This window comes from Sturnira hondurensis, unplaced genomic scaffold (genome assembly GCF_014824575.4).
Source record: "Sturnira hondurensis isolate 20B ecotype Veracruz unplaced genomic scaffold, ASM1482457v3 Scaffold0006413, whole genome shotgun sequence".
NCBI lineage: Eukaryota > Metazoa > Chordata > Mammalia > Chiroptera > Phyllostomidae > Sturnira > Sturnira hondurensis.
The window spans coordinates 25,333,117-25,358,803 of record NW_028079044.1 but is presented as its reverse complement, the minus strand read 5'-3'; the positions used below and the strand labels follow the sequence as shown (position 1 = coordinate 25,358,803).

Genomic DNA, 25,687 nt, shown 5'->3' with positions numbered 1-25,687 from the left:
CTTCAAGATGCTTCCCTAAAACAAATTAAAACAGAGACTTGAGACTTTTCTCTTCCCCTTGAATAATTTAAGAGGGAAACAATTCCTTTTATTTGGTAAGACATGGCACGCCAGGCACACTGGCCTTGGGAGCTTAGCACTTAAGGTTCCTTTGCCCTCACAGGTCTCTTCCCACAGCAAACTGTGCGGCTTTCTCCACAGCTGGCCTCGTCACACTTTCATCAAGGCCTTTGCTGGCCACACAATCTAAATTTCATCCCTCCCTGTCCACTTTGTATTTCCTTTTCATGTTTTATTTTTCTTCCTCACTAGTTTTCAGTTCCTAACATTACTGATTAGTTACTCATTATGCTTCCCCAACCAGAATGTAAACTTCATGAGGGCACTCATTTTTGTCTAGGTGTCTTATTTTCTTTACTGATGAATTCTCAGCACCCAGAACAGTGCTGGGCATACATAAATACTTAGTAAATATTTATTGAATAACTTACTTTGGGATAAGGCTTGGCTTTGGAGTTATAGAGGCTGGGTTGGAGCACAGATATTTCTGTTTGGCCTAGGGTAACTGCCTTTACCCATTTGAACCTCAGTTGCTTTTAAAATATCTTTTTAATTGTATTTATTTATGTTAAAAAGAGAAAAGAAGGGAAGGGCAGGGAGAGAGAGATTTGTTGTTCCACTTATTTATATATTCACTGGTTGCTTCTTGTATGTGCCCTGACTCAGGATTGAACCTACAACCTTGGTGAATTGGGATGATGCTTTTCAAACTTCAGTTTTCTCTTCTATAAAGTGGCCATAACGACCTAACAAGGCACTTTTAGGGGTTTAATGTAAGCCAAATGTCTGATCTTATTGGAGTTCACACAGCAATTGTTAGCCCTCTTTCAAATTGAGGGGAGACCTTGGAGATTATCCTGACGTTATTCCCCCTTCCGCACACCTTCTTTGTGGGTATCTCAGTTAGGGTTCCCATAGAAAACCCTTTTGAAGGCAGGGTCATCTGAGGAGGATTGAGGTCTTGGGGAACATAGGGAATGGAGACAGAATCCAGAGAAGAGCAGAGCAGTCATCATCCCTAGGCCCAAAAGGATGAGGGGAAGAAAGGAGAGCTGGGCCCTAGCAACCTCACTGGAAGGAAACCAGGGGAATAAATAGCATGATTTTATGCTCCTTTCTCCCTCAGATGGTCTCTTGCTGGGTCTCCCTCTCATCAGACCCAAGCTCATCAGTGGGCCGGGAGCTCAATGATGTCAGCCTCTGGGGCAGAAAGCAGATGGAGAAGGGTGGAGAGTGACTCTGGGGCAGTAAAAGGAAGCTATCCAACCCAGTGCCCCTGCTACGCACAAGGCATTTGCTATGCAAGGGACAGAGAGAATAAAGGCATAGTCCAGCTCTCAACGGACTCTCAGTTGGTTTGGAATGTTACTCAAATTAACAGAACTTAAATGCAGTGTGGTAAGTGTCATACAAATGCCAGCACAGTGTGTTATGGGCACATATAAGAGAGGTGTCTCTTTCACCAAAATGTCCAAGGTCGTGGGCGAGTGGTATTGTTGGTTTGACTGGGAAAGGTGTCCTGGAGATTAAGGTTGGTAACATGATTCAGAGTCCATTTTAAAGTAGGACAATTTGAGCCCATTTTAAAATGTAATAATTTTTTTAAGGGATGAAATGATCTTTCCTGAAAAAGATTTTTCTAATGAAATATAAGATGATGGGACTAGGGTATAGAAGTGAGAATGAGAGTAAGAGATAGATAGGATGAAATAATTTCAAAGCTCTTCCTAGTTTTAACAGTTTATTGCTTTAGCTTGTTACTTCTGAACTGTTAGACTTGGATCCTTAAGAAATACAAATGAATACAAAATTCTGTAATAATCTTTCTTATTCACAGAATGTGGCTTTAGATTCCAGCAATAAGTGGTCTTTACAAATTTCAAATTATTAAATTTAGGGGGTAATATAATTGCTTGAAGATAAATAATATAAGTTTATTACATAATGAAACTGAAAATAATACAAAGGAAAACTGTTAATAGGCAAGTTTAATTTGGGTTAACATTAATAAAGTTCCTTTATAGAACATTCTCTTCATACCCTTTGTTCTAGTCTCCAAAACACTATATGACACTACATCTTGACAATTTCTGTCAAATGTAAAGTCACTACATAGCAGCTCTGTATGTTCACAAGAAAGATATCTGTAGGCAGAATTTAAGATTAATGGTATACATACTATAAGGATGCATGAAGGGTTCAAATTACAATGGGGTAAGAGCCTTAGGAACAGGTTGGGGAGAGAGGGTGGGTGGCAAGAGGGAAGGAAACAAACTTTTCTTGAGTACTCTTCTGTGCACCATAATTTGTCTAGTTTGCCAGGTTACCCACTTGAACAGACAGCAAGTCCACAGTGCCCCGAATCCTGCGCACTGCGTGATGTCACGTGATTCCTTTCTTTGTAATTGGACATAATTATTGTGAAATGTGGTGAGGAGCTTGACCACAATCAAAATCAAACAAGAATTTCCAGAAGCATCCCTAGTACTTAGCTACAAATGTCAAATGGCTGGGAAAAACATAACCAGTAATTATAAGCAGAACCAGAGGGAAGCATGGGCAATTAGTAGTACTTCAAACGCCTGCACAAGATGTTTGGGAGACATCCTTGGGAAATTCAGATAAATGAATCAAATCGGACTGGAGGAAAAAATGATAAAGGCAAGTGCGGAGCACCACTTTAAAGGAAAGTACCCCTCGCTAGCATAGGGAGGCTGTGGGTCTTGACTAGGCCTCACCCTGTCCCTTTTCCAGTCTCCATTTCTTTTTACCCACTCTGCTCTAATGTCCACCTCTCCCTCGACCCCCGACTCCGCCCACCCTACCCAGAGCCTGGCTCCGCCCACCATCCCTGGACCGAGGCCGGCTCCGCCCACGCTACCCAGCGCCTGGCTCCACCCACCCGTCCAGGACCGCTTTGGACGGCCCAGGGGCGGGGCGGGCCGGGAGGAGCCTCACCCTGGAGCGGGAGGGGGATCCGCCGTGGAGTTACGGGAAAGTTGTTCCGAGTTCCTGGAGTTTCTCTCTGTGGTTCCTGGGGCTGGGCCGGCCGGCGCCCCGGATCCTTTCCTCCCTCTGGGCTTCACCGCTCACCAGGTCCTTCCTTCTGCCCCCGGCCGCCATGGAGCAGCCGCCAGCGCCTAAGAGGTAACGAATGCAGGGAGCGGGGTGCAGGAGGAGGCGGTGCCCGCGGCGTCGGGGCGGGGGCCTCTAGGCCTGGCCAGACCTTGACACCCTGTCCCACTGCGGGGTCCTGGGCCGGGCGCGTCGGAGTTCGGGAGGCAAGTCGGACGTGCGGGGCCACGTCTGTCGGTCTTGCCAGGGGGCTCGCTGGAAGGCGGAGCTTCAGCTGACCCGGCCGGCCTGGCCTGGCGCGCGTGGGAAGTCGGTGGGCAGCTCTGGGCGTCCCGCGGCGGCACTCCGGGGGCGAGCAGAGTTTTCCCTCGTGGCAACTTCACAAAGCTAGGGAGACATAAAACTAGGAAATTATTGGGCTTCTCACAGTCGTGTAAGCTTTCTTATTAAATGTTTTTCATAATATTGCCTTTTTTTGGAGAGGGCGCATTGTTTATTTACAGTTTAAGGAATTAAATATTAATAGTTACACAGTCTGGGAAACTTATCGTGGATATGCTGCACTGACAGGTGTTCCTCCCCAACCCCTTAAGTTCAAAAGTATTTATGGATGCAAGACAGAAGTCTTAAATTAGAACCTCACTCCCATATAGTTTTTTTTGAGCATGTAAAAAACAGTGATGCTTTAGTATTTACTATTAGTTCATGTTTAATCTTCAGTGTATTGGAAGTTTAAGAGTACACAGTAGATACATTTGAGCTAATATTTAAAATGATCTTAGGAAACTAAATCAAGGCTGTCCATTGATTTAAGTTCCTAATGTGCATCCCCCCCCCAAAGAGTGAACCAGTCAACTAACTGATGTTGGATAAAATATTTAACTTAATTCATAGTTTTATCAAATAAGGGTATAATTTCTCTCCCAGATAGTGCTCTTATGAAGATTAAAGTGTTTGTGTTTTGATACCTAGAGATCTTTAGATGCAAGGTGGTGTATTCAAGAACATGAAATAATTAAAAAGGTAGGAACTTTGTGACCCATTGTGAATAGGGAGCCTTGAGGATTGGAAACCATCTGTTCAGGTGTAAAAGGGGGGTTGTGGATGGGCTTCCAAAGGAGACTTCTTATCAGACAGAGCACTTGATAGATTCTTTTCTGGCGTTTTGTAAACTAACTGAATTCTAGTATTGATTAGGCATTCAGTTTTAATATTATAGAAAAGTGGAAACGTTTTTTCTCATTTTTGTTTTGTAAGGACTGTAAGGGGCACCTCTGAACAAGTACCATAAGGCCAACTTGAACAACTCTGAAGTGGTAGCTCTCCTTACTGATCAGTTGTATTCTGAAATATCAGAGTTTCGTTATCCTTGTAAGACAGCCCCTGCCCTTGCAGGGACATTGGAGAACCTGGAGGGGTCAGAGCTAGGTGTGGGTGGCATATATCACCATTTCATGGTGACTTACACTTTTTAAAACAGTGGTTGCCTGTTTAACAGACTTATTTTTAGGTCTCTTCAGAGAGACATGTTAATCCAGAAGGCATTTCTAAGGAGCAAAAGATATGTGACAATCCCATATATTTGAATATCTCTTAAGTTTTTTTCACAGCATTTTTATTTTCATAATACCATTTAATCCTTATAGCAACCCTACTAAGTAGGTTAGATTACAGGCATTAATACTGTGGCCACTAGGAGTTTGTCCCATGGAAGGCTATGGGAGGGGATAACTGATGGTGAGTTTTTGTCTCTGTTAATTATTACCTTCTAATAGTGAAATACAGCTACCACTTTTGAGGTCATACTGTTTGCTGGTGTATATATACTGGTACATTCCTTTATTGTCTTAAGGAATTGGAATCTTGGTTCTGCAATTTTCTATGCTAGTTGTAAATTTCATGTCTGCATCTGTAAAATGTGTTGTGAGGTTATAGGTGAAGCACTTAGCACAGTGCTCTATAATGTATTCAATAACGTCAGTCTAGTTTTTCCTTACTAATTGAAGCTCAGAGAGGTTAAATAACTTGGTCAAGTGGAGGAGGTGCCTGAAACCTGGTTCCGATCTGCTGCAAAGGTTGTGTACCCCCTCACTGTGTACACTGATGCCTCTTTTTGAAAGTCTTGCTTGCTTTCTTAGCATTCTGTGATGTGATGGCTATTTCTTTCCAGAATTTTCTGGACTCTTTTGCTTGCTTTTTTTCCTTCTTCTTCTTAATTCCTATAAAACTGCCACTTTGCTTCTCTCCTTTGAGTAGCACTTCCTTAGGGCTCAGACATTTTTACATACATGGATTTTACATACATGGTCACATTTATGTTGATGCTCAAAGCTGCATGACCAGCAGCTGCTGATCTGTTAGCCTTTTTAATTTCTTCATGTATTGTAGATCCACTCTTTTATTATCTAGTTTGTCACTAGAGTCTATCAAATTTTCCATCAAAAAGTCTGTAGATTTGTTTCCCCCCTTTTGATTCCCGATACTGCTACCCTATTGCAGGGTTTTATGACCCTCACATAGTGGTGCCTTTCAGAGGTAGCAGAACGTGGTTCCTAGCACCTTACCTTGTTCTGTTCCCCTTTTGCTGCCCTGCAGAATCTCATTATGTGTCATGTTTGCTTTAGTTCTTCCTGCACATGGCTTCTGATTTATTTTGCTAAAACAGCACTTCAGTCATGCTACTGCTTTGTTTTTGGTGGGGGGATGGGTTGGGGCACACTAGTCAGTTTAGTTCCCAGGTCTCCCATCACTTAATCTCAGCCTTAATCCCAGCCTTCTATTACTGTTGTCCAAGAAGAATCAGTCCTGAGGTTTCCCTGTTTTTGTTTATTTAGGTTGTAGGCTGTGGGTACCCCCAACTTTGCCTTTGGTCATGCTTTTCCTTTAGTAAAATTTGTTTTAATTTTTATTAGTAGTCTATGTTTTAGTCTTCCTTCATAAAGTATTTTATTTGAGTACTTTCTAGCCTAAGATATTTCTCTAAATTCTTAATATGATATTTATTTGAGTGTGTATGCCATGGTTATATATATATTTTTAAATAAAATTTTAGCTATCCCAAAGATAATGGGAACTGTCGGGTTGGCCCAAAAGCCCATACAGTTTTTGTCTGTAAAGTAAAAGACATATTTTTCATTTTCATGGATACCTTTATTGATTTGGACATTTGGAGTATGTTGGTTATTTCCTGTATGGTATAACACTGATTGTGCTAAATTCATGTCTGCCCGATTGTGGAGTGTTGTGCAACCCATGAATCTTTTTTTTTTTTGCATTGCAGTTGCATTTTTACCTTTCTTAAAATAATAAAGCAAAATATGCCAAAAATGTTGCATATATTTTCTTCCATCTTCAGTATTAAAATAGCTGCCCCCAAGCCCTGGCTGGTGTAGCTCAGTGGATTGAGCGCGGGCCTGCGAACCAGAGGATCGTGGTTCGATTCCCAGTCAGGGCACATGCCTGGGTTGTAGTCCAGTTCCCTGCAGGCCAACTCCCAGCAGGGGATGCACAAAAGGCAACCATACATTGATACATTGATGTTTCTCTCCCTCTCTCCTTCCCCTCTAAAAAGATAAATAAATAAATAAAACCTTAAAAAAATGTAAAGCACACAGAAAGTGATTAAATGCATTTAAAAAAATGGCTGCCCCCAAATTCACCAATTTGGTGAGTTTTTAAAGAAAGGTATGCTGATATGACAGCTGCCACAGACAGTCTAACAAAATTTTGTTTTGAATGAAGTTAAAGACAAGTACTACTAGAGCCATTTTATGGAAAAAACCTAATCAACTTTTTGGCCAACCCAGTAATTTAATAAATGCTTATGCACCACTCCCCAGAATCGGGAATAAAATATGACCAGTACAGTTGAAACCCTTTAAGTGTATCTGTTCCCAATTGCATTCCCTCATCATCCGCCAAAAGGTACCACTATCCCAAGTGGATATTTGTTATTCCTATATGTATCTTTATACTTGTAGCATGTTGTTCCTGCATATCTGACACAGTGTAAGGCCTGGGTGTTAGGCCCAGCTTTGTCCTGACTTTGAAAGTTGCTTCTTTGGGTGTCACTTTTCTCCGCTGGGAGCTGGAGATTCCACTGTGCGTCCAGACCGGAGAACCGTGGCTGTGTGATCTGTAATATGAGACCCCTTTTACCCTCGCGTTACCAGTTTGGTCTTCCCAACAAGGCTTGTGTTAACACAGACAACATATGCCACTCAAGTCTAGTACTTTGTGCTAGCGTGGCTTTTCGATTTCTTGATTTTCTTAACAGAGGTCTTTAGAAGTCTTTATTAAAATGAAGTCCCTCTAGAAAAGTAAATCCATGAAATGGCTATTAATTATTAGCATTTTATAGGTCGAGTTTATCACAGTCCCTTATAGGGGAATTTCTAGTTGAGGTAAAAATGACCACAGAATAGGTAAGTTTTGATGGATGGAAAGGGAAATGGCCAAAACATGGGCTTTTCAGCAAGTAGAACATTCATAGAACAGGAAGTGGGTCTCTATGATAGACAGCTGGGCAGCAGTGAGAACTGGTTGCTGGAGGGCAGGTAGCTACATACACTACTTGTCAAAGAGAGGACAGATTATCATTGCTGGAGAGATGTACTTTACCACACAGGCCTTGCTACTCAGAGTTCACGATGAATAGTTATATTTAAAATTCATTGATTAAAGTATATTTGGAGGAAGAGTTGTGTGGAACGGTGGAAAACACCAGAAGGGTGACCATAAGAGTGAGTCACTGAAGCTTCTCTCAAGACAGATGAGGAGAGTTCTTTGACTTAAGCTGTAGTTGTATATTGTGGCAAACTTAAGTTTTTTAAAATAAGTATGGAAAGGTAGTGAGTTGGAAGGAAGTAAAGATGCAGATTGAAGTCAGACTGTTAGGGTTCCAAAGTGTAGTCACCGAAATGAAGAGTGAAGGTAGGAAGGGAAAGTGTTGCTCAGAGTGAGTGGGTTCTCACCCCACTGGTGTCAGAAGGGAGACTGTTATGGGATGAAAAAGGCAGAGGTCAAGGGGCGAAGACATAGAAAGGTAGAGTAGAAAGTGTCCTTATTTTCCTGAGCACCTACAGCCAACATCAGCCTGGAGCAGCGGTGGCCCTAACCTTAGAGAAGAGGGGTGGACTTCATTTTAATGACTGTATTCCTAACTCATGTGTCTTTGGAATGTTAGAAAGTGAAATTCTTGTGTGTTTATTATCAGATTCTCAGAGTGGGGAGTTGTCTTTGAGAAATGAAGAACTCTTAAAGACAAAGGCACTGGGCTCAGGAGGAGGGCCTGGGGTAAGCGTCCCACTTTAGAGGCAGGTGGGTGCAGGAGGTGTTCTAAGTGGTCCAAGGGCAAAGAATTGAACCAGTAGGAAGGAGCACCTCTCGGCGTTAACGACTTGGTCCTTAAACCCCATGCTCCCTTTGGCTTTTCTTGGTAAATTTGGGGTTTCACCAGCTCCACTGGAGTTGATTTAGGCCTTGTAGATGGGAAGAGTCAGTTGGTCCTTGTTAGAGAGACAGGAAAATCTGGAGTGGTTCCTGGTGAGCAACTTCAGTGACATGTTAAGACAGGAGATAGATTCAGTTTTCAGGCCACTCTAGGTGGTGATTAGTTTATCCACTGTTCTTTAAGGGACTAAGATTTGGCATATATCAGTACTGAAGAATTTGTTAGAAATATAAAGAACAGATAAACATTTATGAAACACAGCTAGGTCAAAATTTGCTTTTCTGATGTTACCTAAACACTCATTCCAGAAATGTGTGTCAGTATAGCTTTACTAATACAGGGTTTGAATCGAGCACTCCTGTTTGGATTGTAAGGGGGAAAGTGCTGAGAATTTAAATGTTCTTGTTTCAAAAATACCTGTTGAACTAGAGGTACTGTCTCTTCAGGCTATTGTATATTAGTGACTTTCCAAAATTAAAAAAAAATGTTGATGGTGAGACCCAATGCAGACAAATATATAAATAAAACTAAAATAGAAGTTTCTTGAAGTGTACTGTGTGGGATGGTTTCTGGTATTTTCCTATTTTTCTGTTCTATTTCATTGAACAACTGTTGATCATGACCCACCAAATTATTTCCATGACCTATCAATGGGTTGTGATTGCAATTTGAAAAAACACTGGTGTATGTAGCAGAAACAGTCAGGAAGCAAATTCATTTCCAACTTATCTGCTGCATAAAATGAGAAGCTGGAGGATGGCATTGTCAAAGGAATCTAGAGTGGTGTTACTGTAACAACCTGTACATACACTAGAGATTTTCTTTAAGATTCTAAAAGGGGAAGAGGAGAAGGAGACCGAGAAAACTATCATATAAAAAGCTGCTATATTTCAAACACTGTATATATGTCCCAACGAAAGTATGGAAAAATGTAAAATGATTATCTATGATGTATGACAGAGTTTACAAAGGAAAAGGTTCTTAGGAGGCAAAAGCGCATTCGCCTCCTGGTGGGGAACGATCCCCACCCTGGAAACATCCGACCGTAATTATGATGACCTCAATTTTTGACTCCTTACCAGCTCCACCCTCAATAATTACCAGAGGTCTTTGGGTTTTTCTTTTAGAGAGGATGTTTATACTATGGGATAGAAACTTTCTTTTTTATTTGTCTCAAGATTATTTTTTGTTGTGGTTTTATTTGAATTGTCTCATACACTAGCATTATTCAAATCCTAAAAAGCTTTTATCTCTTAGAACGAGGCTTCTATATTTGAGAGTTCTTTTTTTTTTTAAGATTTTATTTCTTTATTTTTACAGAGAGTGGAAGGAAAGGAGAAAGGGAGAGAAACATTGATGTGTGAGAGATTGGTTGCCTCTCATTGGCCCCCAGCTGGGGACCTGGCCTGCAAGCCGGGTGTGTGCCCTGACTGGGAATTGAACCTATGACCTTTTGGTTCACAGGCCACACCAGCCTGGACTTGAGATTTCTTTTTATGACTTTTTTGTACATAGAGTCTCATGTTGAATAAATAAAAGTAACAAATATATAAACAGACATTTGTGAATATTAAAAATAAGGTCATTGTTTGCTTCCTAGTTGCAGATTACCTTGAACTTCTTAAAAGTACATCAAAGGATGTATCTTGAAAAATGACTGTAGCAAAGTGAGAATTGCAGAAAGCTGAGGAGGCTGATAATATGATATCAGCTATCTTTGTGAAGAAGTAAAATTGAATCAGTCTTTTCAGATATTTTGGATACATCTTGATGTAAACATTAGTATCTTGATACATACACAGAGAAACACACATATAAAATTGGGAAACTTGTTGATCATATGGGATTCCAAGGATGAGGTAGTTTCTGTATTCAGAATATAAAATATTATTTATTCTCTGTACAGATCATCTTTTCGTTTGTAGGATGCTTGGTTTTCTGAACTCATGGGACCTAGAGTCCTATAATTGAAAAGGAATACAAGTTCAAATTATTTTTGTAGTTTTGGTGAACTTTTTATATATTTGAGGAAAGTGTAAATGAAAGATAGCAGGCAGCTAATTTCCCTAACTCTCCCTGGAACCACACGATCTCTCTTGTCTGTGCTGGGTCGCCCCTCCCAGTCTGTTCCTTTCTAAAAACTGACTTTCTTTACTCACCGATTACTGCTCATGGCAGAAATTGACTGTCAGCCTTGAGTTCCTTCATTTTGGTTATTTATTCATATATTCAGTAATTAATAATTAACTGCCTTTCAGGTGCCAGTGCTGGGAACACTGTTGAATGAAGCAGATGGGATCTTTGCACTAATAAGAATGGAATAAGCCAGGAGGTGAAAGACAAATACCGTATGATCTCACCTTTAACAGGAAGCTAAACAACAACACAAACAAGCAAGCAACATATAACCAAAGACACTGAAATAGAGACCAGGCTGACAGTGACCAGAAGGGAGAAGGGAGGGAATTTCAGGGGAAAAGGGGAAGGGTTCACAGGAACTAGTATAAAGGACACGTGGACAAAAGCTAGGGGCGGGGGTGGAAATGGAAAGGAGGTGGGGAGGACTCAGGGGGTGGGCTGGGCTGGGAGTAAAAGACAGAAAACTGTGCTTGAACAACAATTAAAATGAAATGAAATGAAAAATAAAAGTAATAAAAAATAAAAATAAAAATATTCAAGAAAAAAGAGAACGTACACTCTAGTTGGGCCTTGAGCTCTGAAGGATGGAGGTGGGGTGTACTGACAGAGAAACGGTGAGATCTGTTTAATACGGTAGTTGGCAGGAGCTTCCCTGAAAAGGTAATATTTCAGCTGTGACGTGAGGTTGAGAAGTTGTCTGTATGAGGAGCCACAGGAGAGTAGTCCAGGTGGAGGTCAAAGCTCTAAGAACATGGGGAGGTGGGTGAAAGTTTCATGTGTGGGAAGGGTGGGAACGAGGCCGCTGTGGCTGGACGGTGGAATGGGAGAGAGTGGTTGGAGATGAGGTCGGAGAGTTGGGCAGGGGTTCAGTGAGGCAGGTCATGGAAGGGATTTTAGATTTAAGTCCCAGTGCAGTGCACTGTTATTAAAGAGTTTTAAGCAGAATTTTAAGCAGTTTATCTTTTTAAAAGATTGTTGTGGTTGCTTTGGAGAAATAGATGTAGAGGGTTAAGGGTAAAAGCACAGAAATAGGTAGGAGGCTCTTGTAATGGTTCATGGTTAGAGATGATGGAGTCACTGGAAATGGACAGAAGTGGATGGATTTAAGTTATGTTTTGGAGTTAGAAATGAAGGGCTTACTGATAGACTAGATGTGGGGAATGAGCAAGAAAGAAAGGATCAATTTCTGGCTCCTCAGTTTTGGGTTTAGGCATCTTAGGGGATGGGGGAAGACTGGGAGAGAAACGTGTTTGGGTATCTATACTCATTCTTAGAATTCCAAACACACAGGAAAGTGAATCTGTTTCGTCCAAAATGTGGTATTAGGTGATTCTCTTAGAAGAGGAAGTAGGTAGGGAGGAAGTGATGAGCACTGACTTTTTTTAACTTCTTGTTTTCACTGCATTACACTGGAGAATGGGAAACATACTAAGCCTTTTTTAGGTGTTGAAATGTTCAGGTTTTCTGGTAGCTGCTGTTAAAAGAAAAATATTTTTATTGCAAAATAAAACATCAGTGAAAAATAAGACTATAGCTTGATAAAATACTGTAAATCAGACACCTTTGTAATCTCCAGTCAGGTTAAGGAATAGAACTTCGTAAGCCTCCCCTAGTCTCTAGAAGGCCCTCCGAGTTCCCCGTCCCAATCACAGTTGTCTTTTCCTTTAAGTTACCATTATCCCGACTCTATAGTAGTAACCTGAATGTGTATTACTGGGCACTCTAGGTTAGTCTTGCTGATTAAAAAATAGGCTTTATATGAGTTGTCACATGTAATCTTTAGGTTAGTCCTCTATCCCTTTTCTTGTTGAAGACCCAGGCTGTTTGAATTGTTTCCCACAGCCTGGATTTTCTTACTGCTTGCTCAAGACGAAGTTCAGCATGATCCTTTGTCCTCCATATTTCTTGCAGATGGGCAGTGGATCCAGAAAATGGATCAGGCTCAAGTTTGATCCCTTAGGCGTTGTCATAGGTGGTGTTTGGCAAGACTGTACAAGTCACTTAGTGTCTAGTTGTCTCTCTTTTTGGTGATGTTAGCAGCTCTTAATGGTTAGTGCTTATTTTTGCCATTTCATTCGGTGTTGCAAAATGGTGAATTCTAAATACATCATTTTGTTTTTATTTGTTGGGCTGTTTTTAGAAAGACTAACTTCCTTCATCTTGTTTGATTATCTAGTGGTATAGTTTATAAAGGAAAAGACTGGATAAATGCTTGATTCTTCCCCTTTATTTATCCATTTTCAAGATAATCAGTCAGTTCTTTCAAGACGATGAATCAGTTCTCTATTTTCCTCCAAAGGGGACCAATTCTTTTTTTTATAATGCCATTATGAGCTCTTGGATTTAAACGTATTTGATGGATTTAATCCATTGCAGATACTGTTGCTGGAACTCTTGATCTTTCGCCAGTGGGAGTCTCTTGAGGAGACGGCATGACTCTGGTGGCAGCGTCCCTGCTGTCCGCCGTGGTGAGGTAGGCAGGGCTTATCTGTCCACTTCCTGTCCCAGGTCTGGAATCAACTGGCTCTGTAAGAATCCCTACTTTCTTTCAGTGAGAAATGGTATTTCCAGACCCTAACCTGGGCACTAACATGGTGTTATTCTATTTTTATTTTTAAAAAGTAGTTTATTTTATTTTATTTTATTTTTCCCATCATCATTTATTCCTATGTACCCTCCACCCACCCCCACCTGCTGGTGTTATTTTTAAATGGCATTTTATTCATATACCGGAGAACTGACTCCTTTTTTCAAACTATAGAATATTTTATCAAAAAATGGGGTGGCACTGGCAGTTTTGAGTTTCTTTCCCTGGATAATATCTTCACATGAATTTATGATTCTAAGTTTGAGTCAGAAATTGAGCGTGTATAGACATTCTGTAATAGAGACAATTTAGCGAGGGCTATTATCTTCATGTTCTTCCTATCTTACTCTGGTTACCTTTACCGTTATCCTCATACCCAGCCTCAATGCTTTCTCACTGCTAAATGTTTCAGGTGACCTAATTTCTTCTTTTCTTAAATGAAAAAGGTACAGAAAATTTTTAAAAAACCAAAACAAATGACACCACTAGTAATAAGATCAGATTTCAGGGCTTTTTTTTTTTTTTTTTAAAGGTAGAACTCTTAGCCTGCCTTATCTTGCATACATAAAAACACATCTGCCCCTCTGACTGGTGTGGGTCAGTGGGTTGGGCATCCTTTTGCAAACCCATAGGATTCCCAGTCAGGCCACATGCCTGAATCTTGGGCCAGGTCCCTGGCTGGGGGCTTGGGAGAGGCAGCCGGTTGATACTTCTCTTGTACATCGATGTTTCTTTCCTTTTTCTCCCTGCCTTCCCCTCTCTGTAAAAATAAATAAATCAAATAAAAAAAAATCTGTAGACAAACAAACAATTCAAGGGCAGCTTGAGGCTGCTTGATAAATTTAACCCTGACTGCAATATGATGAGTTGCAAAATGAAGCACATCTCTATTAAATGCCATAGGTTAAGCCTTTTTACTTTTAATGTTAGCCCCTCTTGTTAAGTTTTATTGTGCTTTAAATAAGTGAGTAAAATGAGACATCTGTCTCGGTGGCATAGTTGGTAGTTTATGTTTGTCAGTGTGTCACATAACTTCTCTTTCTCGAATTACTTTTGCTGTAATTATTTACCATGTTAAAGGACATTAGATTGCACCGCTAGGTTTAGGTTTGTCATTTTGCAGTGAAATAGCAACAGTAACCATTTTCCAGTGGTCATCTGTGCAAACACTTCTAATGATAACTGGAATGTTGGTCACAAAAAGTCCTTTGAGAGACGTGATTGCTCTGAATAAAATTTGTGGTTTATGTCATTCCTAAGAATTGTAAGAAACAAGTGTCAAATTAAGCAGTAGAATTCAAAAAAATTCCAGTGGAAATGCTTGAACTCTTGAGAAGAAAATATCTCGGTGATTTTTCTTTTCCTGGTTGATCGAAGTTTCCATCTATGCTCTTGATTCTCATTATATACTTTCCAGATTTGTTTCTCTGTTTTTTCTAGTAGAAGAGAATTCAGATATCCTGATCTGAATACTTGATTAGTCAGCTTTGATTAATATTCATAAAAACTCATGATGTGAAAAAGCCTGCCAAATTAGGGGTATGGTGAAAACTTTAAAGATACTAGCATCATTGGGAAGTATGGTATACCACGCAGTGGATTTTCTAAATAAATGGAGTAAACCACTTGAAGTAGTATACTTTTAAAACATTTTCAAAATACTTTGAAATCAAAACGGCAAACTTTTAAAACATTTTAAAGCACTTTGAAAACAATTGCTTTTGATGAAAATCATTCCAAAATGAAGACATTTATTTGACCCACTGTTCTGAGACTGATCATTCGTTCTCTTGATTTAATATTATTTTTGGACAATTTTAGTTCATAAAAGCACAGAAGCAGTTCAGAGAACTGTTCATAGTTTTAGTTCATAGGAACTGTCATGTGCTCTTTTGATGTGTTTGAAGCTTTGTTGCTACGTGTAGTTGTTTTTTCACCTAAATCTATTCTTGTGCTTTATTCTTATCTGTCATTTCTCATTGTTACATCCTTCTCTAAGCTGCTACTTATCTTGGAAATAATTATCTGGCCTGACAGTAGCCTTCCCTTTCCCAAAGCGCCTGCTCTTTGTGGTAGTTTTCGCTGACCAGAGGCCTTTTTCTCCTCTGGGCTCGTAGTACATTGTGAAATCATCTTTTAACTAAGAAGAACATTGTGCAGTGAGAGAGAATAAAATTATTCCAAGTTTTTCTAAATTTCTAGAATTTAACATGAAAATAATACTAGGATTTTACCTTAAAAATTCTATGAAATTCCTAAGTTAAAAAAATGTCATTTTGGAGCATCACTTAGATTTTTGTGGAGCCGTGGTATCACCAAAGCAAGTTTGAGTTTCGGAGCGAGTTTATACCTGTGCAGATGCAGTGACATTACTTCTGTTGTAGTTTATTTCTATAGCAGTTTTAAAAGAATTTCTACGGTGAAGTGGTTAGGCTATTTTTCTTGTAATGGTAGATTTTTTTGGGGGGGGTATTAGATACTGCTGGGATTTTAACATTTTATTTTCATTTCTACAAAACCGAAACCAAACAGGTAAAAACAATCCCAATTTAAAAAGTAAGGCTTATTTTCACAAGGCGCCGAAATCATGAACTGTTTCTCAGCTTTACAAAGAACCACAGAGAAGTACTGAGAAATGGCTTCACATGTGCTATTGCTGTGTAGTCAAACTGCACTGAGAAATCAGGCAAAATACGTCCATCTGTGCAAACAGCTGAAAGCAGCCACTGTCTCCATACCCACCTCCCATCTCTGTCCCTGAAAGCCTCGCAGAAGTCAAGAGTACAGACGTCACTGAATGATGCAGATGTTGATATTGGCAGAGTTTAGACTTTCCTTGAAATTACACTTTTATTAACTTCTTAATGTATTCATGTTGGGATTATTGCAGTTTTAGTATTCTATGGATGAGAAGGAGGAGTTGTGAGTATATAGAGTCAAAATTCTCCTATTATCTTCAAAATTTGAAGTGTAGAGAAGTAAGTAAGGAAATCCAGTTTTTAACTGGATCTTTGTACATAGTATGTTTGGCACGAGTCAGTAGATTTTTCTACATGGCAGGTGCATAAGTAGGGCTTTGGCAGTTTTCATATAGACGTATCCCCTTTCATTTTTAATCAGTTAAAGATTCTTTTCTCTTAATTCTCATATCTAGGCATGGTGGTTGAATCTATATTAACTAGATTAAAAGTTATGAGACTTATAAGCCTTCATATTTCTTATAAACTTTAAACATTTTTTATTTTAGAACATGAATATGTAGGAGCATTTTCAAATGTGCTGCTTTTACATTGCGTTTTTTTGAAAAATTAGTTATTAAGAAAGTGAATACAGTAACACGTCTTTAAGGCAACGGAGTGCATTGCAGCATTTAACTTTGGATAGGTTTGTTTTGTAAGAAATTAAAAGGAATTGTATCAGTTTGCAGTTGAGGGTAAGTGAACAAATTTTTAGAAAATAAAAATTAAAGACTACAAGGGTGAAGGAAGGAGGAAAATCTCAGCTTCTTTTCTTTTAAAGCTCTTTGCCAGGAAATTATAATTTTAGAGTACTTTTGGGCAAAGAGCCCAACCTGAGAGGAAATTGTATGAAAGAGTAAACACAAGACTTCCATTTTCTTTAAAAAAATCTTCTATCCATTGTAGAATATTTTTTAGGCAGATCTTAGCTCATAGTTTATTAGTGCTAGTAATTAATTAAACTGCCCTAAATTTTGGTAGTTTCATAAAAGTAAATAAACTATGAGATCATCAAATTGTATTTATTTTATTGTTAAAATAGTGATACTTATTAGTGAAACAGCTAAGAACCAGGACTTCAGAGTCAGTTAGACCTTGATTCTAACTTCAGTTCTGCATTTACTGCCTGCAGTGGTGGGCAGGTTACTTAACTTTCCTAAGACACAGTATACTCATTCGTAAAGTGCAGGTGGTATTAGCACCCTCTCTTTGGGTTTTTTGAAGATTAAATGAAATAGTAATTGTAAAGCACTTGTGTCTGAAGATAGTTTCCAAAGTATTTCACAGGTGCGTTTGGCATTGTCAGTATCATTTGGAGAAGCATGTAACTTTCCAAGGGGCTGAAAGGACAACTTTCACTTGAGTATGTTGTAGTAGAGTTAAAAAAGTCACTTTGATTGCTTTAGAGCTAAACATCTATTAAATATTTACAAAATCCCTGTCCTTTAAAAAGCAAAAGGGAGCAGAAAAAATGATCTTTGAATTTTATTAGTTTGGAATAAAATATACTTCCTGTTGTTAAAATAGAAAAGATGTTTGATTTTGTGGATTCAAGATAAGTTTCATCATTGTATGTTTTAGAAAATAACTTTGAGACTTTTTGTCATTGTTTAATAATGAATGTTGAAGGACTAAAAGATGAAAACCTTTCATGTGTTTTAAAGGTATATGACCTTTCTCACAGTATTTAAGGTGAAACGTCTAGGGTGAAAGACTGGAACTTAATTTTAACAAGATATTACATATAAGGCGAAGCGTAGTGCTTCATTAGCACATAGCAATAATAACAGCATGACTTTTATAACAGTTATGCCATTAAATAGTTACTATTAGTAGTAATAAAGCTACTACTAATGTGATCCCTAAAATAGGGCAATTTGCCAGAAAAGAGACACTGGAAATTACAGAACTGAAATGAGGTAGAAGGTTCTTTATGAAGAAGGAATCTCTGTTGTCAAAGAGTTTTTTCTCCTTTGCGGGATTTGCACTCTGGCCAGGTCCTCTTCTCCGTGATTAGTTTTCTAAGACGTCTAGAGGGCATATGCTAGTTATTCTTGACTAGGGGGCTAGATCTAACAGTGTAGAAAGTCTTCCTTTGTGTCTCTCTTGAAAGTTGTTGGCCAAAACAACCAGCCCAAATGAAAAATGAGCAAAGGACTTGAGTAGACATCTCTCCAGAGAAGATATACAAATCGACAATAAGCACATGAAAAGATGTTCGGCATCACTGATCATTAGGGAAATGCAAATCAGTACTGCAGTGAGATCCCATACATACTCTTAGGATAGCTGTCATAAAAGCAAACAAACAAAAACCTGTGAGAATAGTAGGTGTTGTCTAGGATATCTAACAATTGGATCCCTTGTACATTGTTGGTGGGAATGTAAACTAGTGCAGTCATTGTGGAAAACAGTGTGGCAGTTCCTTAAAAGAATTGAGCATACACTCACCACATGATCTAGCAATTCCATTTGTAGGACTATAACAAACATAATTGAAGTCAGGGACTCAGATATTTGTACACTAGGTTTTATTATCAGCGTTATTCACAATAGCTAAATGGTAGAAGCAACCCAGGTGTTCACCGATGGATGAATGGATAAGCAAAATGTGGTGTATGCATATACATAGTGGTATATCATTCATTCTTGAGAAGGAATTTAACAGGACCTCCTTTTTCAAGGTTGCATAATATTGTATGTATATACCATATTTTGGATATCATTGAAGTAACATTTGGGTTGCTTCTACCTTGTGGCTCTTCTGGATAATGCTTTGGTGGATGTGGGTGTACAGATATCTCTTTGAGATGGTGCTTTGACTTCTTTAGCATCTATACCCAGAATTGAGGGTGCTGGATCATGTGGTAATCCTATTTTTAATTAAAAAATGTTTAATACTTTATTTGAGAGAGAGAAGAAAGAAAAACACATTGATTTGTTGCTCCACTTATTTATGCATTCATTAGTTGATTCTTGTATGTCCTCTGACTGAGGATTGAACCCACAACCTTGGCGTATGGAGACAGTGCTCTAACCAACTGAGCTACCTATCCAAGGCTCTATTTTTAATTTTTAAGGAACCTCATATTTTCTGTAATGGTATACCATTTTTAACAACAGTTCACAAAAGATCCAATTTCTCTACCTTGTCATTAATGCTGTTATTTATTTATTTTTGGGGGCAGTGGACATTCTAAGGGGTTTGAGTTATCTCATTGTAGTTTTGATTTGCATTTCCTTGATTACTACTGATGTTGAGCATCTTTTCATGTGCTTGTGGCTTATTTGTATTTCTTTTTGTGAGAATTTAAGAATAAAATTTTCATTTGATTGTTTTCTTTCAGCACTTTAAAGGGATCTGTCTCTCATTGTCTTTTGACCTGCTTAGTGTCTGATAAGAAGTCTGCAGTCATCCTTGTTTTTGTTTTGATATGAGTAATAAGTTTTTTTCCTGTGACTACTTAGTATTCTCTTCTTCTTACTGGCATTCAGCAATTTAATTATAATATATCTTTGTGTGTGTGTTTGTGTGTGTGTATTTACCTTTAGATTTGTTGAGTTTCCTGCATATGTAGGTTGTCTTCATAAAACTTACAAAATGTTTGGACATTATCTTCCCCCTTCTCTCTCTCTCTCTATCTATCTATCTGTCATCTAAATTTCCATCCAGCTGCCTATCTATTAATCTATATCCATATCATTTTTATGTGGGGCTCAGGTTTTTGTTTTAAACCTTTTTTTTCAAGTTATTCATGTTTTGCTACATTGTCTAATCTGCTCAAATACCTACCTATGCAGTGAAAATTTTATTTCAAGTACTTTGTTCTATCCTCTCCAAAATTTCTGCTTCTGTTATTTTTTCTTTCTGCCATTTTCTTTACATCTGTGAGTACGTGGGATGTATTCATAATTAGTTTTTATAAGACATAGGTGACCCTGAAAGAACGTGGGTTTGAACTGTGTGGGTATGCTTAAATGCACACTGTGTTCATTATGTGTGTAACTGGACACGTGCAGTTCCAACCGGTGTTGTTCAGGGGTCAGCTGTATCTGTGATAAGAAGTCGGGCATCTGCAGGTGTAGGGTTCTGACTTACTTGAGGATTTTCATGAGTCAACTGTATTTTTCTCCATTGCTGCCATTTCTGTGTGTTTTTTAACTGACTAATTTTCTCTTCTTTATGAGTCATAGTTCCTGATTTCAAATATGTTTAGTAATTTTTGATTGAATTCTTGAAATTGTAAGTTTTACATTGTTGGATGTTGGATGTTGTTTTAGTTAAGAAGTTAAGACTTCTGGTAGGCAGTTAAATTACCTTGTATATTGGCTCATTATTTTTGAGGCTTGTGTTTAAGCTCCTTTTGGGAGAATTGAAAATAGCCTTTGTGTTTTGGTAATGTTGTCTTCTTTCTAAAATAAGGCCATTCTGGGATCACTACTGATTGACCCTTGTAAGAGTTCTTTCAGCTTTTGTTGGTGGGAAAGACCCTCAGCCTCGTGTGATCTCTGGGAGTTGTTCTGTTGCAGCTCCCTGGTCATTGTTCTCCCTCAGGAAGTTGATTTTATTGGACTTTGTAGAGTGGTTTTTTTTGAGCATGCACAGATTGGCATTTAGCTAAATAGTAAAGGGGATTCCAGGACCTCCTTCTCCGTTTATCTTTCTTCTTGTAGGTATTCTGTAATGCAAACTTTACTTTCTTTGCCTCTCCATAACCCCGACTTTGTTTCTTCAACTCAGCAGGACGGCTGGGCTCTGTTTGGGTTCTGCTTGCCCTGTGCTTCAGTTGGACAAGCCTTTCCATCAAAAGCCTTGGGGATAGTGGTCCCCTTTTCTCAGGGATCTCAATTCTGAAATGCCTTATATCTAATGACTGAAAATAGTTGTTTTCTGTGTTTTGTTGAGTTTTCTAGTTGTTTACAGCAGACAGATAATTCTGGATCCCGTTACTTCCTTGTGGTCAGAGGTGGACAATCTGTAACTGACACTTTTAAATCTTTGAACTTTCAGTAGCTGTTGACATGGTCAAGCACTACCTTCTTGTCCTGTATGAGATCATTTCTTAAATATTGATGGCTTCCTAGGATCTGTTTTCTTCTTGACCCTTATTTCTTCTTCGACATTTTTTTTCATGATTTTGTCCCTTCTCATGTCTTCAGGCTCCATCTCTCTGTTGATGACACCAAAAATAATGCTTTCAACTCAGATCTCTTTTGGGATTCATAAGTACATTTGTTTATGGGAGGTCTCCATGTGAGTGGGTTAGCTTAGACCCATCATATTTCCCTCCAAACTTTTTTCTGGTGTTAGCTTGGTAAATGACATTACTATCTACTAATTTGCTTAAGCTAAAGGCTTAAGACACATACTCAGCTCCTCTCTGTTATCACTCCCTGTTTAATCAAAACCACTTCTGTATTGATTATGCCTTTTTAATATGTTGAATAGCTTATCTTCTATTCATCCTCACTGTCAGTATTATATTCTATGCTACTATATATTGAATCAGCTCCTAACTAGTTTCCCTGTTCTACTGTTGTTGAAACTCATACTGTTACATATTCTTCCTCTGTATTACAGGGAAGTGATCTTTGTAAAATAGAACTCCTTAAGATGGTTCAGAAGGCTTTTTAAATCTGACCTGGCTCACCTCTCCATTCAGATAATTTTTACTTGATTCATATTGAATTGTTTTTGGTCATTCATATGTGAAGCTCCATTTGTACTGTATTATGTTGGTCTCTCAGGTAAACCATGCCTAGTCTCTCTATCTCTTCTAGATACCTGCACATGCCATGCTTGTGGGTGTTTATTTTAAATTAAAAAAAAACAAACAAACAAAAGAAAAGCAAAAATAAGAAGACATTTCTGTATGGCAAATGGTCAAATAAACCATAAAACTAAAGTGTCATAAGTGAAGTTAAACTGCAAGTGAAAAATATATACGAACTAAACAAAGACTATTTTTTTTTGTATATAGATTTATAAAAAAAAGAACAAAAGACCAGGAGAAAAATGGCAGAGAACACGACTAGATGGTTTAGTTAGGTAATTATATTAGGAGATGCTCAGCCTCACTCATAATAAGAGAAATGCAAATTAAATCTACTGTGAGTTACAAGTTTTCACCTAACATATTGACTAAAATTCAGATATTTGGTTAAATACTCTGTTGGTTAAACTGTAAGAAAAGAGGCTTTCTCATATATTACTGGTGGGAGAATAAATTGGTACAAATCACCTGGAGGCAATTTGTTACTAGCAACATACATGTATACTTATCTAATGTGCAATTATAGTACATAAAATATAATGTAACCAATAATTTTAGTAATTATAATAATAGTTATATACTATGTTCAATTATATATAATATATAATAGTTATTATAGTGATATTATTGGTCATATATACATTATTAAGTTTATATTATGAGATGATTATACTTATATATACTTACTTATATATACTTCTGTCTTTGTGTGTTTTCATTTGATCTCACAGTTTTATTTCTGAGAGTTTATACTACAGATAAACTAATATGTATGTGACTTAATTTCTGTATAAGTTTATTCATCACAGTGTTTATAATAGCAAAAGGGGATCTAGATATTCATAAACAAGGAATTAGTGAGTAAGAGATGCTACATCTTTGCAGTAGTGTGTTGAAAAAATGAGGATGCTTTCCATGTACTTATGTTGTAGAGATCTTCAATGTAAAGTTACATATTGTTAAGTGAAAATAACAAAGTGTATAACAGTGTTCATGAAAAAGAGTGTGAAAAATGCTGTGTGTTAAAAAGGGGGAGAAATAAAAACAGTCATATTTGTATAAAGGTTTCACAAGAAGCTAAATAAAAGTTATTCTTTTAGGTGTTTTTGGACAGGAAGGAGATTATTACTATCGTGTACTTTTTATATTTGAGTTTTGAACCATATAAATATTGCCTCTTTAAAATAAAATTAAAAATTTTATTCAAGGTCTTAAGGGAATATTTTCTTTTTGTCTTTTTGTCACCAGTAAGCTAAAAAAGCTGAGTGAAGACAGTTTGACTAAGCAGCCTGAAGAAGTTTTTGATGTATTAGAGAAACTTGGGGAAGGGTAAGTACAAAAATTATGAAAGTAGCATTTAGATAATGACAGAACAATTATAAAGATAAAATACTATATAATATTAGTCCTTCACTAGGTGTATTTGCTTGAATTGAATGGTAGTTATATAGAGGGGACATACCTCGATATAATAAAGGCCATATATGACAAGCCCACAGTTAATGGTGAAAAGCTGAAAGCTTTTCTTCTAAGATCAGGAATAAGACATGGATACCCACTATGGCCAATTTTGTTCAACATAGTACTAGAAGACCTAGCCAGAAAAATTAGGTAAGAAAAAGAAATACAAAGTATCCAGATCAGAAAGGAAGAAGTAAAACTGTCTCTGTTTGTAGGTAATGTAATATTATATAGGGATTCCACCCCAAAACTATTATAATTAATAAAAAAATTCAGTAAAGTTGAAGAATATAAATTAATATACAAAAACCAGTTGCATATGTATTGGTTGATTGATTGATTGGTTTTAGAGAGAAGGGAAAGCAGGGGAAGAGACAGAACGAGCGCGGAAGAAATGTCAGTGTGAGAGAAAATTTGGTTGGGTGCCTTTCATAGGCACTTGACCAGGCACCAGACCTGCAGGTCAGGTGTGTACCCTGACAGGGAATTGAACCGGTGGCCTTTTTGATTTGTGGGATGACTCTCAACCAATTGAGCTACACTGGCTGCAAGTTGTATCTTTATAACAATAGACTATCAGAAAGAGAAGTTAAGAAAACAATCCCATTTACAGTTGCATCAAAAGAATAAAATATGTAGAAATAAATTTAACTGAGATGGCAAAAAATCTGGACATTGGAAACTATAAGATGTTGATGAATAAAGTTGAAGAAGACTCAAAAAATGGAAAGATATGGAGGGGACCCCCCCCAAAAAACCAGAATTATCTTCTGGACATGGGCCCTTTGTTGTACAGGCTTCCCCCACAGTGAGTGTTCTGGGAACCCATTTGTATCAGTGCACCAGCTAATATTGTTGTGAGAGGTTGCATTTAGCTTTAGTGAAATTTTTGAAGGTACTTTCAAAGTGTTTGCTCATTTTGTGATGGATGATTTATAAGTGAACCCAACCACACCATGTGCTGAGTGTTCGGCAGTTTTTGATAAAAAATGACATGACCCCCATGTTCCACCTTTCTTGTTAACCGGATCTCACCCTGAGCAACACTTTTTTGTTTCCCCAAATAGAAAAAAGTCCTCAAAGGGAAATATTTTGTTCATGTGGAAGAGGTGAAACAAAAAATAGCAAAAGCACTAAAAGGTATAAAAATCGAAGAGTTCAAAACTATTTTGAGCAGTGGATAAAACTCCTTAATAGGTATATTGTATCAAAAGGAGAGTACTTTGAAGGTGACTGCAATTTAAACGTAAGAATAAGTACACAATTTTTCATAAATAATTTGTTTTTATGGGTCTCCTCTTATATTCTGTGCACGTGGATTGAGAGAATTAATATGTTAAAATGTCCTTACTATGCAAAGCAATCTACAGATTCAGTGTTATCAATATCCCAGTGGCATTTTTTACAGAAATGGAACAAAGGATCCTAAAGTTTATATGGAACTATAAAAGACCACTAAAGCCAAAGCAATCTTGAGAAAAAAAGAACCAAGTCAGAAGCATCACACTTTTTGATTTCAGACTCTATTGTAAAGCTATAGTAATCAAAACAGTGTGGTATTGGTATTAAAACAGACACAGAGTAGAGAACCCCAAAGTAAACCAGTACGTATGTTGTTTATTTTCCTCTGTCATAAATTTATTATTAATTTAAGACAGAAGAAACAAGAATATACAACTGGGAAAGGGTAGTCGCTTCAGTAAATGGTGTTCAGAAAACTGGATAGGTACATAAGAAAGACTGATACTGGACCCCTATCTTACACCATACACAAAAAACAACTCCAAATGAATTAAAGTCTTGAATGTAAGACCTGAAACCTGTAAACTCCTAGAAGAAAAGAGAGGTGGTAAGTAAGCTCCTTGACATCTGTCTTGGCAGTGGGTTTTTGGATTTGACATAGAAAATGAAGACAACAAAAGAAAAAATAAACAAGTGGGACTGCATCAAACTAAGCAGCTGTGCACAGCATAGGAAACCATCAATAAAATGAAAGGTCAGCATGTGGATGGAAGAAAATATTTGTAAATCATATATCTGACAAGGGGTTATATCCAAAGTACATAAAGAACTCATACAGCTCAATAGGAAAGACCAAACATTCCAATTAAAAAATGGGTAGAGGAACTGAATAGAAATTTTTCCAAAGGTGACATACAAATGGCCAAAAGGGAAATGCAAATCAAAACCATAATGAGAAATCAGCTCATACTTGTTAGAATAGCTATCATCAAAAAGACAAAATATGAATAAATGTGATTATATCAACCCAAAATATTTTTGCACAGCAAGAGAAACATTTAAAAAAACCCAAAACAAAAAAACACACACACCAAAAAAAAAAAAAAACCCGAAGAGAAAATCTACAGAAGGGGAGGGCATATTCACCAATGATACGGTT

At 37.9% G+C, this 25,687-nt stretch overlaps 1 protein-coding gene across 2 annotated transcripts in view; it reads left to right on the top strand.

Moving 5' to 3' along the window:
- Positions 1 to 3,001: 3,001 nt before the first annotated feature.
- The window catches only part of STK3 (serine/threonine kinase 3), a 249,686-nt gene continuing 227,000 nt past the window's right edge, over positions 3,002 to 25,687 (top strand). For both annotated transcript variants that reach the window (XM_037048259.1, XM_037048258.1), the window contains exons 1-2: positions 3,002 to 3,207; positions 23,074 to 23,154. In XM_037048259.1, coding sequence (XP_036904154.1) covers positions 3,182 to 3,207; positions 23,074 to 23,154 — 107 coding nt within the window. In that variant the 5' untranslated portion in view covers positions 3,002 to 3,181. The remainder of the gene's footprint in view (positions 3,208 to 23,073; positions 23,155 to 25,687) is intronic.